The following is an 18,329-nucleotide window of genomic DNA, read 5'->3' as shown; positions in this document are numbered from 1 at the left end:
TGTGGCATATTCCATTCTTTGGATAAAAAAAGGACAGTCAAAATTCACTACAAACACCATGCTTTCCTATCTTGACGTATGTTCTCCTCCCCTTCTGAAATATCCCCTGCTACCTATCCATTTTTCAAGGCCCAGCTCACACACCTCAAACCGCATGAAACACTCCATGGAGGGTTTCTGACTCCATAGAATCAAGAGGAATTTCCTCTTTCCACTGAATCTCTTTTATGATGGAGATTCTAATATATGACACCTGTATTCTAGTTACATGCCACATATCTGAGTGACATCTGTAGGCATCTATCAATGTTTACTGATTACATGAGTCACTCAAAAATATTTCTCACTGGGGACTTCCCTGGTGGTCCAGTGGTTAAGACTCTGCACTCCCAATGCCAGGGGCATGGGTTCAATCCCAGGTTGGGGAACTAGATACCGCATGCTGCACAGCACGGCCAAAAATAAAAATATATATATATATATATATATATATATATATATATATACACATACATATAATTTCTCTCTAAAAATGGTATGCTAATAAAAGTAAAATTTCTCCAGAATAAAATAAACTATACCAATGAGTATTTTCCTTAATAGCAGAAAATAGTCTTAGGAATATTGTCTGAAAGAAACAAGTTAAGTTGCTTCTATCTACCACATGGTACTACTACTCCCCTTGCTACTGGGAAAAGACAGGGAGGGAAAGAGAACAGAAGAAAGGAATTAAAGATGCTACAAGGGATAATTCAGTCATTTGGTCCTGCAGAGAGTAACCAACATTAGCATGCACCTGCTTGGGGATGCAGCCACTTTTTCCCCAAGGCATCTCATGAACAACTAAAGACCCCTAACAATATGACCATGGCCTATACTTTCTAAATGAGGTCAGGGATCATACTTTGGAGAGTATGGCCATAATTTCTTATAAAACCTAACAATGAAATCAGGGTGGTGTCAGGGGTTGTACCCAATAGCACCACATCTGACACAGGAACCCAGAGTCTCTCTGATTGTTAGTTTAGAAGGAAGAGGCCCAGGTACCAGCTTCTGAGGGCACTTGAGAGTTCTCATGCGTATGTGAAAAGTCAGGTAATTGCTGTATTTTGGCTTTTGCCAGCATATGGGGAGTGGCGTGTGTACAGGTTTCTTAGGGCTACGAAATTAAACATTTCCCACACCCTTCCCCTCAGTGCAAGTGTATGTGTGTGTGTTTGTGTGTGAGTAACAATTCTCAGAGTGTTTATTTCTGTGGTAATACATCCCATCTAAATTCTCATAACAATAAAACGATTAACAGCCTGACTCAAGTTGAATCTACCCTGCCTTTTGCTGTTGGAGGAGAAATTAGTTTAACTGGTAACGTGCAATGGTTAAAGATGAAGTGTTTAGAAGTTGTTTCTGGAAAGTTTTCCCTGGATTTCTTGACAAGGGTGGCCAAATGATATTTACTAAAGATGATAAACAATAAATGATGTCAAAGCTCTCATTTAAATAGTGTATGATGACTACTATTAAGCTCCAGGATCATGGTGTATCGAATACTAAAGCTATTAGTATGCTAATTACACTGAGCTGCCAGGCTTTGAATAGACGCAACATGCCTGATCATTAAGCCAAACCGTCTGTTCTTAGCTTGAGCCGTAAAAATAACTAAGTCTGTGAGTAGTATAATCTTCGTAACCTTCCTATTTCACTTTTTTTTTTTTTTTTTTGCCTTAACAGCTGTGACTCTGTCCCTTACTTTTAAATTTCTTTGGTGTGCTTGGGAGCTGAAGTTTTATGATGTACAGCAGGACTGGAGAAGAGCAGTATCTGACTAACATGCCATTAAAAATTAGTCACAAAGGATTTTACAACTTACAAAATGTTAATTTCTTATGCATGCAAAGACTGTTAAAATAGAGAAAATGATCTCATACGGCCCTCACATGTTTTACACATTGAACGAAAGTATATTTTTAAAAATAGGATTTTAGTTCTTACTATCCGGTAAAATAAACAATGATTTTAGTATTTTCTCAAAAGGTGTAGATAAATACTGTGTTGCTCATATTTTTACACTCTAGAGGCCATAAATTTAATGTCAGACCCTCAGGAGAAATGTTAATTTCTTCTTTTAAATTAAAAGCTAATTTAAATGTAAAGCTGACATTTTTTAATACTACAAAAAAAACCTTTTATCTTCAAAAGGGCAAATTGGACATACAACTTTCTCAAATAAAGGCCAGATATAACACACATTTTAGAAAATTTAACAAGGACATTTTAGCAGGGTATCTTAAACTAAAATGGCATATTCATCACTTGGAGGTGGAGATACAGAAGTCGTTCTCTGTTGTCTTGAACTGTCTGCTCTGACTATAACTGGGCTTTTGTTATCCAAATGCTTAAACTTTTATCCAACTTACAGATTCAGAGAATTTTAAAGAAGGGCCTGAAGTAACTTCCAAAATTAATAATCACTTAATTGATAATGAAATAAGTTGTGATATTTTTCTCTTTTAATATGGTATTTAAGTACTATAAAAAAATCAGAGAATGTCTGAAAAAGAAACACGATTTTGTGCTTGATATTGTAATTTGATTTTCCACATGAGTCCCCAACTAGATCCAGACACTGTTTCCAGACCTAAAGCAGATGCTTGAAACTGTACCTGCGACAATGCTCTGGGTCAGAGCTGTTAAGTGAAACCAGAGATGGAATTCTAAACAGAGCTGTGACTAGACACACAACTTCGGCCACAAACGACCCAGAGTCTACACCGCACTGCTGCCAACTCCAGGATTCTTCTGGAGAATGGCAGAAGATGAGAGAAACAGATTTCTTTTCCATGTCCAAAACCCTAAAAATGTTACCAGCTCATTTTGGAACTCTTAGAGAGTCTTGTAAGCTCTCTAAAGCTCAAGCTCTCGACTGGTAATTAAGGGTGTGACCAGCAGATCATCCTGAGTTAACACTAAAGCTCACCTTAGGAAGAGAGAACTTTTGTTCCCTCTACAATGAGGGCAGATGTGGTGAGCAGCCTGGCTTATTTCACGGAATCTCACAGAGCCCCACTTTGTGCTCACGCTCTCTCATAAATGTACAGCTTCCTTTTACTTTCAGAGGTAAGCTTAAATGACAGAAGAAAACTCACCCAGATCTAAGTCCACAATGGACTTGAAACCTGCATGATTCAGCAATTCATAACCAGACGCTCATCAAAGCTGCCCTAGATCCTTTTTAGACAGGGATGCAGTCTGAGGTAATTACGGGTGAAATGATGAAAGGTCTGTGATTTCCTTAAAAATACTAAAAGGAAAAAAGGTGTGGAAGACAAGATGAAACAGGATTAAAAAAATATGGGTGATTGCTGGTGATGGGTTTATGGAGGTTCATATACTATTCTATCTTTGTGTATGTTAGAAAACTTCCATAATAAAATTAAATATATGTGCACACAAACACATATACAGCAAATGGGGGAAAAATTACCCTGACCGTTTTTATACAATACACATGTGCAGGTACTGCTCTGGGAGATTCTGATTCAGTGGGTCTGGGAAGCAGCACAGGCATGGGTTTTTGCTTTTTGTTTTTTAAAATAATACCACAGAAGCCCCTACTGTATACTTCTGGTTAAACACCATTAATCTGGTCTTACTCTCATTTTATAGAAGAAACTGAGACCCCGAGAGAGAAAATGATTTGCCATTAATGTCTCGTTAATGGCAAAGCTAGGGCTATATCAAGCCAAATGACTCCTGGTGTTTGATGTTGTATGTGTATATACGTGTGTGTGGTGTGTGTGGTGTGTGTGTGTGAGATATCATTCCCAACTACAAGTTGAAGGCTATCAGAAAATGGTTATTTTCAAATAGTCTACAATTATGTTATTTTTCACTGTTTCCTCTTGCTGTAATTAATAGATGTCTCATTAGTACTTAAGAAATTCACACTTGTACCAAATAATTAATATGCTGCAGTCATTATAAACATTGGTCTTGTTAAGTAGATTGTGTCCCTTACAACCTGATTCAAACTATTAATTTACCTAGTCAAGCATGTCTTAATAACATGAATGCCCAATTATATATAGTTAACATTAATAGCATACAGAGGGCTTTAAAAAAAATATTGCCTTGATGAATTCTCATGATCTATAATCTCTTGTCTTTCACATTTCAATCCCTAGAAAGCATGGTTTCTTCCATCAATAGTCACAGACAATGCTTTGGAGAAAGTCACAACTAACCTTTCAAATGCAAAATCTAGAGGACCTCTTATCCAAGGCTAACCTTACTCAACCTCTCTGTAGCATTTGGTACTACTGATCAAGCTCCATTACTTTATTCTTCCCCCAGGGGGCTAAGACACTACAGTCTTCAACTTTCTCTTACTTCCTATTATTTCTTGCCCTCTTCTACCAGTTCCGTTTCCATGGCCCACTACTTAAATATTGGGGTTTTTGCCTTTTTGATCTCTTACCCCATATATCCACTTGTGTAACAGGAACCAGTCTGTGCCTTCAACTACAATCTCTATGTTGGTCCCAAATGCACACCTCCAGCTCTGGCCACCCTCTGAGCTTCAGGCCCACATAGCCAACTTTCACAAAGGCATGTCAACCCCAAATGCCAAAAACTGACTATCTCATCAAAGTCTGTTCCTTTTGTTGGATGTTTTATCTTGCTGATAAAATCACCCAAAGTAAAATCAGCAAGTCATTCTAGATTCCTTCTTCTTGCACATTCCTTACATCTAATCAGTTTCACCATCTCACTGATATGGGTCTTACTGGCTCACATTCAACACTTCTTTCCATTCCCATTGCTGGGCCTTAGCTCAACCCAGAACTGTTTTTAAAGCTATATATTAAACATATCTAATAATGGCAGTAATACATGTTCAATTTTATTACTATACATAAGCCCAGGATTTGGGGATGGAGTTTTTCTGTGCTCTATGGGGAAAGAGAGGATAACAGTAGAGAGACCTGGATTTAAAGTCATATAGACTTGGTTTCAAATTACAGCTCCACCACTTCCTATCTAGATAACCTTAAGTAAGTTACTCAACATTGCTGAGCCTCACTTTCCTGATCTGTTAAAAAAAAAAAAAAAAAAGAGACTATTTTAATAATAAACTCCAACTAAACTACTATGAATATTAAATAAAATGTTGGTAAAATGTTTAGCAGCATACCTGACCTCTGGTGAGCATTCAAAATAACGATAATTATTACCCCTTACAAATACAGCGATGAACTGTTCACTGATTTGTAACTTCTTCTTTCAACATATTACAAATATCTGCCAATGCCAATATATACACTTGTCCATTTTCATGGTATTTCATTATATCGATATGCCATAACATATTTAACTAACCATCTCTTTCCCTTTGGATTATTTCTAATTTTGGCCAGTATACAGAAAATGGCAATGAACTTAAGCATAACTATTTGCATGCTCGTCTGATTCTCCCCTCTGAAGGAATTTCTAAGTCCAATGAGGAGCATGGTTTTCAAGATTTTGCCACATGCCAACTGCTCTCCAGAGGGATTCTACCAGTTTATATATTCCCATCAACAATGAAATTAGCTGGCATCTCCTACCAAACCTCCTCTCTCACACTCCTCCAATGTATCCCTCACCTGCCATCGTAACAGCTGTTCTAGAATGCAAATATAATCATGTAACTGCTGGGGTCACAGCTTTCAGCAGTTCCCTGCCACATACAGAAGAGAAGCCTGGCTCCCTGCTGAGCCCCATTCCCGCCTTCCTTCTGCCCCTGCCCCTCCATGTACCTCACTGGCCAGGATGACTGAATTTTCCCTCCAAACACCCTCAGTCCTCCCCACTTAGATATCCAACACACACCTCATACTCAACAGGCCCTACGTTGAAATTATTATCTTCCCTATCTAAGTGTCAATTCCACACATCAAAGAGTTGTTTAACAAATAAAAAACATGCCAGTTTCATTCAAATGATTTGTGGGGAGAGTCAAGAAACACAAACCAACAGGAAAAATGTGGGGACAGTGTGGGAGGGGATAGTTTATCGAAACATAGATGGCTCACGTTCCACCCAAAGGGAAGAGCTGCTCCTTGGATCCAGGCAATTGTTACCCTGCAGGAAACAGGTCCCCTATGGCAAGGGGACATGAGGATGCTCCCACCTCCAAACTGTCAAGTCAAGATGGAAGTCCAGACTTTCGTGTTAAATCTTTTCGAGTTAACATTCTGGCAACTGATGGAAGCCTATGTAGAAAACTGATTAGTTGGTGACTCACCACATAAGCATAGTATTTGACATTATCTTCTACTTTCTTTGTTGTCCTGTAATTGTTTCCTGGGTACATTTTTTCTCCCTAAGAAAATGATAGCAGCTTGGAAAAAACCTCTGGCAACTGATGAAACTTTTTCAACCGAAATGACAAGGTACTTGACCTCCACTGTGGGCCACCATCACCGATGGTGACCACTCTACCAGGAAGCTCCTCTGCTAGGGAGACTTAACACCTGACCTGTGTTTCTCATGCCTCTGCTCTACTCTCTGGTGAAGCCCCTCTGATGCCCACTTCCTGTCTGATAGCCCAGGGTCCCCAGGTCAGGCTCCATCACACACCTCTAGCACTTCTGAGCCCAACCCTCCTACATCCCTCTCTGGCTCCCTGTAGGGGAGCAGCAGGCCCATCTCCTCGGAAGACCTAACAGGAAGTGGGGCTTCAGCACCAAGGAGGCTCTTAGTAGTATTTTGTCAGAATAATCACTGAATTTCTCAGAAGGGATGACCAAAACTCGAAGATTAAGTGACACCTAATACATGATGAAACTGAGAGTTAAATCCAGGCTTAAATCCCAAGCCTTAAACTGACAATACAGCTTCTAACTAGTCCAGACATAATTCTCAGACCAGCTCTCCTCTATTTAACCCAAAGTACCAACTAAAGAAATCCAAGTTAATGCTATTTTTCTATAAATGACAAAATAATTTAAACGTTCCATCTTCAAAAAAAGTAACATTTTAATTTTTGTCTAAGGACTTATTATTAAAAAAGGTACAGCACAAATTTTGTTTTCTTAGATACACTGTTCCTCAGAGTATCACATTATAACGGTCTTAATTGAAAACACAAGGATATAAAGTCACCTAAGTTAATGTGACTAATCAGGGCTACAAAAGAGGTTCACGTATTCATAATCTTTAGAGGTAATAGAACATTCTCAGTTAAACAAGAATGATATCTCAAAAATCCTTTCTAACCTGTATAGCATTTCTCAAAAAATATAAACACTATGTACAATTCCCACTTATTAAATTTTATGCTTTTAAAGATACTTTGAAATTGACCAAAAAAAGTTTAATGCCAGGAAAATGCTATTTTGTAAGAGTGAGAGCTATAAATAAATAAAGGAGAAAAAAAATTGTGTGTGATTACTGGATCCCTAAGTAGGCCAAAGCAGAAAAATCAAAGGCTGATAATTGCATTTCCACATTATTCCACAAGATGTCAGCATGTAACTGAGGAACTTCTATGGTGGTGATGGTGGTGGAGGGGTGTCTTCACCATAAATAGAACAATAGAAACCCTTGCATTTCATGATCTTAAGTTAGAGCTTTGGTAACTCACTTCTTCTGAATGTGTTTTCATGTATATTTCATTAGTGTAAACCCAGTTCTTACTATACTCTTACAGAAGTTTATGAATACTAAGAGTTAAATATCCCTTTTTTGAAATAGTTTAATTTTCTGCATTCCAACATAACTCTCTCCAAATTCTTAAGTTCCAGTTAAGACACTTTAAGGACTTACTGAAGTCTAGGAAAGATCTCAGGCACTACACCAATATTGACCTATTTGTTTATCTGGGTTAGTTTTTTTCCTCATTTTACAGATGAGAAAATTGAAGGAAAAAAGGTCAATGGTTCACACAAGGGACTGTTTTAATTACTAAACATTACACATTTAGTGGGCAACTGGAATCTCCACAGAGTCCTCTGTGTGTTTATGTGTGGGTGGGTGTGTGCTGAGACAATCCTGTCTTGCTATCTTCCTTTGTTCCTTAACAACAGCTCACATGCTGAGTCACCAAGACCTGTGCAACTATCCGTATTCATCATTAGTACTAATAGGAGCATAGCTACCATTATTGACGCCTTTAACTTATATATAGTACCAGAGCCTACTAAGTGTATAGAAATTCATCCTACAAAAACATTCAAAACTCTTTGTTGTATATAAGATATTAAAAACAGTACTGCAATCTGTATAACTATGTATATCTTCAAGTTTTTCTTACATCATTTGCACTCTTATCCTGCTTTTCATATTTTTCCCGGTCATAAGCCATTTTCTTCAGCAATTTCTTCATGGCTTTTTTATCTTTTCTATGATTTTCAGTGTTTTGTTTCCTCACTTGGTTGACAATAAACTTGGGAATCTATGGAGAAATGAAATTAAGTTTGGGGAGGAAAAAGAAGTAGTACCATTTTAAACTATAGAAATAATTATCTTTATTTCTTATATTTGGAGAGAAGTAAAGACTCAGTCTATTTGATAAGACTATGCCATTCATTAAATCTGTGGGAAAAAAATTCATCATATTACCTACCATGTGTACAGAGCATCCAGGTGATAATAATTACCACCCACTGTGTAAGGTTCAAAAAGAAGCTTAGGGACTTCCCTGGTGCAGTGGTTAAGAATCCGCCTGCCAATGCAGGGAACACAGGTTCGAGCCCTGGTCCGGGAAGATATCACATGCTACAGAGCAGCTAAGCCCGTGCACCACAGCTACTGAGCCTGCACCCTAGAGCCCACGAGCCAAAACTAGGGAGACTGCGTGCTGCAGCTACTAAAGCCCGTGCACCTAGAGCCCGTGCTCTGCAACAAGAGAAGCCTGTGCACCACGATGAAGAGTAGCCCCTGCTCGCCACAACTAGAGAAAGCCCACACACAGCAACGAAGACCCAACGCAGCCAAACTATTAATTGATTAATTTTAAAAAAGAGGTTTGGTGAAGTTCAAGGACATAGTGACCATCTACTACGCCAGGACTGGAGACTGCCTGAGGTGACGGGCATTAGGCACCACGAACTCAGCAGTTGGTCCCTTTAGCAGCCACCTGTCTACAACCTAGCCTCCAACTAACCTATACCCTTCTAATAACCAGCTGGCCTCTCCTGTCAAAAGAGAAAGAAAAACTCACCAATAAACAAGAGCTGACAGGTACCTAGCAATAATCCAGGAAAAAATAATCCTCAGAAATTCCATTAGCAAAAATAAAATATTTTAGAAGTTACCAAACTGAAACACTTAATCATGTAGGCATTTTAAAAACTGAGACTTTTAAAAATAGACATCAATTTTTTTAACAGCATTTGAAATCACCTATATTGGTTACCTTTTTATAGAGACTATAACAATAAAAAGACTTCAGAATCTAGATATCATCACTCATTAACAGAACTTGAAAATATATACTTACTGTCCACAGAAGTTTTTGATACTTAATCAGTAAGTGCATGATATTAGCTATCCCAGCTGCCATTACAAATTCTCGCTGTTCACTGGACTTCAAACCCAATGTATGATACATGAAGAGATTCGGGGCCATGACCATTGCTACATTCATGACCGTCATCTTATTTTTCTCTTTATTGTCCACGACTCTTTGGAGAAATTCAAGCAGGGCCTGAAACAGAAATAACGCTTTGAGACCTGTGTTAGACATGAAGATAAGAGATTAAGGCACTGCAGGGATTTTTGTTTATTAAAAAAAATAATAAGTTGTGCATAACTACAGCCAGCCAGCCACATCCAGTGGGCCTTGTCCTCAAAGCTGCTCCATTGCTTAACACACCCGGAGCTGGTGCTGTGTTTCCGCTGTGGACTATGGCCCTGGGGAATGAGGCAAGAGGACACACATCTGAGCTGGGCAGTGGGGAGAGGGATGGAGAAGCGTCAGACCGCCTGCCTATCAAAGCCATGGAGCACTGAAAAATAGTTCAAAATATCAAACAAGTATTCACTTGCTGCAGGAAGTGCTGTACTTTTTATCTCTAAATATTAAAAAAAAAAAATCCATTAAAAAGGCTCATTCAATCTCAGTTGCGTTTGTTTTAAGGGACTCAATAGCTGGCTGATTTGAAATCCAAAAAGAATGGAGACTGGGATGGGGAGAAGGGGAAATAGAGACAAAGAGAAGATCATTTTTTTCAAAAAAATGAATGAACGAAAAGAAGCTTTTCACCAGAACAGGCTAGTTTATGCTCAGTTTGATGCCCCCCACTTCCCACCTCCATGGACAACACTTATGTGTCCTCTGAGCGCCCCTCCACAAAAGCCACGGCAGCTTAGATCACCCTCCTTCTGCTAGGGCATAAAGCTTTAAGTTCTTCTTTTGCTTTCTTTCTTGAATCAATTTTGGTCCGAAACATTAACAACAATAACTGCACAGATATTCAATGATCTCTACAGGCGAGGCATTGTTTTAAGAACTTCATAGAGATCACCTCACTTAATCCTGATTGGAAATAGATGCCGTAATTGATCCCCATCATACAGATGAGAAAACAGCATCTAAGAGAATGGATGTAACTTACCAGAGGTCACAGAGCAAGCACATGGTGGAGAAGGAATTTAATTGCCTGTCTATCTGGCTTTGTTTCTGAACTCTTAACTATTAAAAGAAGCATGTTATCATACTTAGCCTAAAATTCCTACCTGAAAAAGTTCAAACAAACTACATCAAAATGGAAAAACAAAACAAAACCAAAAAAACTGTGTTCATCTCTCACAGGATTTCAGGGGAAAAAATATTCCTATAAGCTCTAACAACTTGATCTTGAGTCCAGTTTAGCTACTATATAGACCCTCAAAGTTTGAAACAAACTAAAGGCATAGCCTATTTAACAATGAGATTTATGTATCTAATTTCTGGTCCAGTGCTCACAAAGTTAAACTGTAATCCAAGCATAAGGTTATATAGAAACAACACCTTCTCAAATGAGGACAAAAGATTAATTGGTAAGGTTTGGAAAAAATATTTAATTTTATTCCAGAGACCAGAATAATTATTCAGGGACCAGTGTATCTCTTTCTTTACAAGCATAAATTGCAGAGATTAGGTAATAAACCACTTAAATGTGGGGTACATAATACAATAAAGTTATTCAAAATATTACTATCAGGATATTAGAATATGTGTGTGTATATGTAGATATGAAACTAATAAAATGTTAACCTAACCTTTGCTGAAAGAATTTCATCTTTGGATATATTGTCTCTTCATCTGATCTACAAGCACTGTCCTTTCTTAAAAGTATCTATCACCAGGACTTCCCTGGTGGTCCACTGGTTAAGACTGTGCTTCCAATGCAGGGGGCACGGGTTTGATCCCTGGTCAGGGAACTAAGATCCCACGTGCCACGAGGTGTGGCCAAAAAAAAAAAAAATGTATCTATCACCAGTCTGGTGTTATATAAGTATCACTGGACCCACTCTCTGAAAACTCAGTTTGAGTCTTAGCACAGTTACTTATTAGCTATGTGTGATCTTGGGATAAACCTTTTGGCATCCCTGTTCTTTAAAGTCTTCTCATTCATAAAATGTGTACTTTTTAAAATTTTAAAGTAGTTTTAATTTAATGGGAATTTTAATGGGAATACTAATCTCCTAGCCTGCCAGGATTAAGCAAGAAAATGTATACAATGAACTTCCTAAAACTACAAAAAGGATAAACACATGCCAATAATTATATTAACATGAATTCCCCACTGATATCTTAACATTAGTCTTTTTTATTCCTCCAAGTCAAAGGGTAGGTATGATCATTGGTCCAAATGCACGATAACCCAAGGTTAAAAAAAAAATCTTGGTCAAGCAACTTGCCTAAAGACACCTGTTGCTCTAGACTTAAACCAGGACATGGGATTTAACATGGTCCCTCCAAACCCTTAGATATGCTGTAGAAATAGTCTACACAAGTCATGCACATGATCCCATCCCTCCAAATGGCAACGGAAAAAGTGGCAACAGGACTGGGAAAATTGAGGAAGTTCACATTAAGCTTCCTGAAATTACCTTGTGATGAAGTTTCCCTTCTCTTTTAGAGAACTAAATTTAGATGGTTTATTCTCTTATATATGGCATACTTGTTTTGGTGCTTCTGTTATTAGAAATCTTGTTTGAAACCTTCATCAGAGCTGGCTAATTAAGCTACTAAAGCTTAAGTAAATTAGTAAAATTACTTGTTTGGCATTTTCCAATTTTTTACCCCAAGAAAGTATTTTCCACCTCATTTATACAATTGTGCTCCCAGTAACCTTATATGCTAAAATTAAAACTACTTTAAAATTTTAAAAAGTACACTTTTAAACAGATTTTGTCTTAAAAGAATGTGCCTGGGACTTTAAAGGCAAAATCCAAGAACGAGTTCTAGACCAACCTCGCCCAACAGTAACCATATCGAAATAAGCGTTTCCTCCCACAATTATTTGAACTCATCTGAATGCAGGCATATTTTAAGTAAGTCATGTCTTTCAATTTCTACCTTATATTGATCATTCACAGGGCCATCACACAGACAGGCACCTTTATGTGAAAAAGAAAAAGATGGATTAAATTCCTCTTTCTAGGTAGTTGATGCCCTGTGTCAAGGGCACGGCTGGCAAGCAGAGAACAGACTGAAAATCGGTCCCCGCTTCATCCTGGGCCAGAGGTCCTTATTTCAGCTACCGTCTACACACCCATAGCCAGCAGCCCTGGTCACACAGTGTTTGAATGCAACCCTTTCTGGAGTTGGCCTCTGTCTCCAAAACCAAACCAAACCAAACATAACCTGCCTTCTCAGTTATTCATTCAGTTAATCAGTGAAGCGAAAGATTATTTTCTGACTTAGTAAAGGGACTAACTAACTCTTTGGAAGTTCTCCTGCAGCAATGCAGTGTTTTTATTCCAGCAATCCTCATCAACTGCTTCAGGCAGAAAAGTTGAGTATTAACATTCATTCCACGGGCATGGAATTCGCTCACCTAGCTTCAGTTCAGGGGGTCTTAATGAGGTACAGAAAGACATTTCCAAGATTTACCAACGGGTGGTTTTGTTTTCTTGACAGGAAATTTTTTGACATGATTTTTTTCGTTTTAAATAGAAAGAACCATCGGGGGTAAATGGGCAAGGGTTTCACCCTTACCTGTATGAAAAAAATTTTTTTAAGGCAACAACAAAACATACGGGAGATGTTCTTTCTAAATTATATTTTTAAAATTTCTTTCTCTTTTATAAAAGTGTATAACTAAACCTTTTCTAACTACTCTATAAATGGTTGTATTAAGGAAAATTAATCAATGTGGAACAATGCACTGATTATTATGAAAGCCTCTGACAATACACAGTAAATGGTATTTAATCATATGAATATCAGACCAAATCACTTTGAAATGATGATATAAATCAGAAACTCAAGGTAATTCATTAGAGAAATAACTAGAATTTATTTGAGTTGGTCTATCTTTTGGCTAACCAAACATTTCAAAATCATCATTATAACATTTCAAACTCTACTGCTTGGAACTACAAACAAATGTAACCTTTTTAGGTGGGCGATATTTAATGAGCCTTAGGATTTTCTTTTTAAACATTCAATTTTCACCTTACTAGTATATGCTCACCAGATAAAATCTGGAAAATGCAGGAAAATAGAAAGAAGAAAAAAACAAAAGGCACCCATGTTTTTATTAACAAATGAACCTCAATCACCTGTTTTGGTAGAAGAAATGTTATAATTGAAAAAAAATCAAAAAAACACCTAATGATACTATTAACATGACTAACCTGGTTAATAAATTAATAAAGAGTTAAAGACTTTCACCATCTGCCCTCAAAAATAGGTCTTTTCCTTATAGACAACTACTAATATCTCCACGATAACATCATTTTGTTTTGCCACAAATAATGAAAAATTACTCTGTTTAGTTCTGAGGGATATTTAACATAAATGAATCCAGCTGACCTTGAGTGTGTCTCTGTTTGCATCGGGCAGGAGGATGACAAGAAGGTTCAAAGCCTGTAGTTGTTGCTTCTTGGTTGGAAGATCTGCAGACAGATTAAATACATCTGAACGCTTGTCTTTACCAAACATTTCTCTTTACTTTCTTTTTCCATTTTGTAAGAAAAAAGTTTTTTGGCATAAACATCACTGTGAAATGTGAGACACAATGCCTGAGCAGCAAGCCTTGTTGGGAGCGTGTCTGGGGGAGATCAGGAGAAGCAGCTGTTGCTATAGAGCTTTCTCTCTCTCAGAATGCTCACTTCCAACTATGAGTGTATGACGGGCAGCCTTATGTTTGCAGACACACAACAGTGCTTTGGAAATAATTTTAACTTCCGCATGATAATTATTCCCCAGTGTAAAGACATAGGAGATCAGATCTTCTATGATATGGTGTCAGGGTGGACCTGCAACAGTGAAGTTTGTTTGCTATAATGGTGAGTTAACAAATTATGTGGTGTACATGGTAAGAGTCCATCAATTCCAGCAGGAATATGTAAAACAGAGCCTAGAACACAACAGGTGTTCAATAAATGTTTGTGGAATCAACTAGAAGACCAACCAGCAATGGAAGAGTTGAAGAGGTACATTATTTTCATTGATACTTCTTATTTTCAGTAGCCCTTACCCCATTAGCTAATACTCATGGATATCTGCAATCATTCTGGCATTTGTTTTTCAGGTATAAATTTGGTCCTTTGATCCACATCCAAGGAATATACATGCAAAATAGCACAACTTAACCATTAAAAAAAATATTTTAAACAGATGATTTCAGTCATGTTTCCCTAAAAATTCTGAATAAATGCTATGATATGAGATAACCCATGGGAAACATCTCAATACGACATGCTTTAAGAATAGCCTGGAACATAATGGAATAACATTCAGCCATTTAAAAAAAATGAAATCTTGCCATCTGCAACAACATGGATGAAACTTGAGTGGATTATGCTAAGTGAAATAAGATGGAGAAAGACAAATACCCTATGATCTCACTTATATGTGGAATCTAAAACAAAGACAAAGACAAAAACAAAACAGCTCATAGATACAGAGAACAGATTGGTGGAACAACCTGAATCACCATAGGTAGTGGGGATCGGGGGGAAATGGGTGAAGGGAGTCAAAAGGTACAAACTTCCGGGTTTCCCTGGTGGCGCAGTGGTTGAGAGTCCGCCTGCCGATGCAGGGGACACGGGTTCATGCCCCGGTCTGGGAAGATCCCATATGCCACAGAGCGGCTGGGCCCGTGAGCCATGGCCGCTGAGCCTGCGCGTCCGGAGCCTGTGCTTCGCAATGGGAGAGGCCACAGCAGTGAGAGGCCCGCATACCGCAAAAAAAAAAAAAAAAAAAAGGTACAAACTTCCAGTTATAAAATAAATAAGTCCTGGGGAAATAATGTACAGCATGGCAACTATAGTTAATAACACTATATTGCATATTTGAAAGTTACTAAGAGTAGATCTTAAAAGTTCTCATCACAAGCAAAAATTTTTCTGTAATTATGTATGGTGACAGATGGTTAAGTAGACATATTATGATGATCATTTTGCAATATATACAAATATCGAATCATTACATTGTACATATGAAACTAATATAATATTATATGTCAATTATACCTCAATAAAAAATAAAAGAATAGCCTGGAACAGTTCTGGTTGACACTTTAGTTCAGCCTAACCATTAATAGTGCCTCCCTTTTACTCTCAAAAGTGTTCCAATTTGGAACTTAAAGTATGGTTTGGTCACTAGAATGTGGTGACAGCACTTTTCCTTTTTTGATGGTCTCTCTGACTAAAAGGTATAATTATGACAGTACAAGAACCTCATCAGCTCTCTCTGTTCACTGGAAAGGAATTGAGAACTACTCGAGACATTAATTTGGAGCTTGCCTAAGGCCACAGAATGTAAAGACATGAGAAATTTGTTGCCCCCTGACCAATGAGGCAGCCAAATGATTTGTTCCATGTTTCTGCATGACAATTTCAGAAGTTAATTTTTCAGGAAATAATCACAGACTCTGCCATATCTCCTTGTGCTTTTATGATAACTGTTAATCCACAGCTTCTCCAGTAAGTGTTGCTTTTAACACTTGGAAAGAAAAATGTATCACAGAGCTTACGGGATTCATTCTATTAAAAAAGAAGTGTGAAGTTTCCAGGTTTTAACATGAAAATATGTATATTGTATTGCTTAAAGGGCATGCAATTAATCCGTACCCAAAGAGAACATTCTGTCATCTATTTACTCAGAGATGTATATTTATAAAAGAAAAGGAAAACATCACGTGGCATTTGAGTACTCGCTGACATCAGTGAGTAAATACGTCTATCCAAATTTATCTTTGCGACGCAAAGTATCATTAAAGCAATTAATATGGATGGCACCAGCACAAGGACTGCTTCAAACAGGGATAGCACTTACTCTGGACAGCCTGAAAGGCTTTGAGATATTCTACACTGAGCAGTGGCTGGGGCAGCTCCCGGATGAAGAGCTTCAGCAGGCTGGCGGCATCATGCTGCTTAACACTTTCCCAATTAAAAGTCCCTTCATAAAACTTTGCTTCCAGTTCTTGGCAAAGATTCTGAAAGGCAGAAGAGAGAGAGAAAAAAAAACTACCAGTAAGTGCATGTGTTTTTTTTTTCCTTCTGAGACTGATATACGTCCCACTTTATAAGAGATTCTACTCTTTTGAAAAGACATTTGAAAATACTAAAGGCCAACACTTCTCTATTACTCAGAAAAATACTCCTCCTCCCACCCCAAGTGTACTTCACCAATGAAAATGATACCTAAGGCCCAAAATTCTGAAACTTTACACATGTTCCTGGACATGCACCAAACCTTAAGCAGTAAAGACTGAATTAAAATATTAGTTAAAACAGCCTTTACATTTGGGGGCTTTACTTAGATACTATAATTTTTCACCAACTTTTTTTTTTTTTTTTTGCAGTATGCGGGCCTCTCACTGCTGTGGCCTCTCCCGTTGTGGAGCACAGGCTCCGGACGCGCAAGCTCAGCGGCCATGGCTCACAGACCCAGCCGCTCCGCGGCATGTGGGATCTTCCCGGACCGGGGCACGAACCCGCGTCCCCTGCATCGGCAGGCGGACTCTCAACCACTGCGCCACCAGGGAAGCCCTTCACCAACTTTTAAAACATCATTAAGAAAACAAGTCTATGTTTTAAATTAGTTAGAAGTACGTTACGTAACAAAATACATAATCAATCTCTGGACCTAAAGCAGAAGGCCACCTCTGATTAGTCACCTCTGGGAAATGGAAAACCAAATTCTATAGCAAATGAGGCACGAAAATACATCAGTATACCTGTCTGAAATGCACAGGCTGTCAGTGACCCAGCCATGCTGCTGCCAGCTGCCAAAAGGAGCTGGAGTCCTTGCAGAATTAGAAATACCTATAGTTCATTTACCTCAGGGACGCTACAAAATTTGCCAAATTATTAATAATAAATCAATTTCGTTTCATAATTACTACCTTCTATATGCTTTTTCACTGTGGCATAAATCCTATTACGTTAGAAGTCCTTCCAAGTTTCTGTCACTTCCTTCTAATATTTGAAACTGTTCTCCCAAGGAACATTCTTTGTTTTTCCTGTAAGGTAAATTTATTACACTTTCCCTTCCCAACACAATTCCATCCTCTACCCCAATTACTTTTGTAATTGGTGAAATACAAAAGGTGAACCCAGGGGCTTGCCTGGTGGCACAGTGGTTGAGAGTCCGCCTGCCGATGCAGGGGACACGGGTTCGTGCCCCAGTCTGGGAAGATCCCACATGCTGCGGAGCGGCTGGGCGCATGAGCCATGGCCGCTGAGCCTGCGCGTCCGGAGCCTGTGCTCCGCAACAGGAGAGGCCACAGCAGTGAGAGGCCCGCATACCGCAAAAAAAAAAAAAAAAAAGTGAACCCAGAAATTGGGGGTAGGAGAAAGAAAGGTGGAAGGAGAAAGGGATGCAAGAAGGTACAGGGGGAGGGAGGGTAGGAAGAAAGGAAAGGAGAGAAGGCCTGAGGAGGAGGGAGCAGGGGAAATGGGGAGAGAGAAGGAAGGAGAGGGAAAAGAGGAAAGAGAAGGGAAGGGGAAGGACAGGAGGACAGAGGTGGAGGGGAGAGGGGGAGGGAGGCAGGAGAGTCCAAGAAATGTGGTGGGGAGGGGAGAGGAAAGACAACCCAAAATTTTGCACATTATCTTTAAATTATTTATAACAGACCAGCTGCTGCGTCATTCAGTCTGTGACAAGAGGCTGTGTTGAAGAGTTG

General features: G+C 38.6%; 1 protein-coding gene across 3 annotated transcripts in view; it reads right to left on the bottom strand.

Annotated features, from left to right (window-relative positions):
* The window catches only part of ARHGAP18 (Rho GTPase activating protein 18), a 131,013-nt gene that overhangs the window by 9,360 nt on the left and 103,324 nt on the right, over nt 1-18,329 (bottom strand). For all 3 annotated transcript variants that reach the window (XM_060167927.1, XM_060167928.1, XM_060167929.1), the window contains exons 9-12: nt 16,478-16,637; nt 14,009-14,091; nt 9,482-9,688; nt 8,294-8,434 (exon numbers count right to left, since the gene is read on the bottom strand). In XM_060167927.1, coding sequence (XP_060023910.1) covers nt 8,294-8,434; nt 9,482-9,688; nt 14,009-14,091; nt 16,478-16,637 — 591 coding nt within the window. The remainder of the gene's footprint in view (nt 1-8,293; nt 8,435-9,481; nt 9,689-14,008; nt 14,092-16,477; nt 16,638-18,329) is intronic.

The sequence above is a fragment of the Lagenorhynchus albirostris genome, chromosome 12 (genome assembly GCF_949774975.1).
Source record: "Lagenorhynchus albirostris chromosome 12, mLagAlb1.1, whole genome shotgun sequence".
Classification (NCBI taxonomy): domain Eukaryota; kingdom Metazoa; phylum Chordata; class Mammalia; order Artiodactyla; family Delphinidae; genus Lagenorhynchus; species Lagenorhynchus albirostris.
The sequence above is the reverse complement of the archived record's forward strand: the minus strand, read 5'-3'. Positions and strand labels throughout refer to the sequence as shown.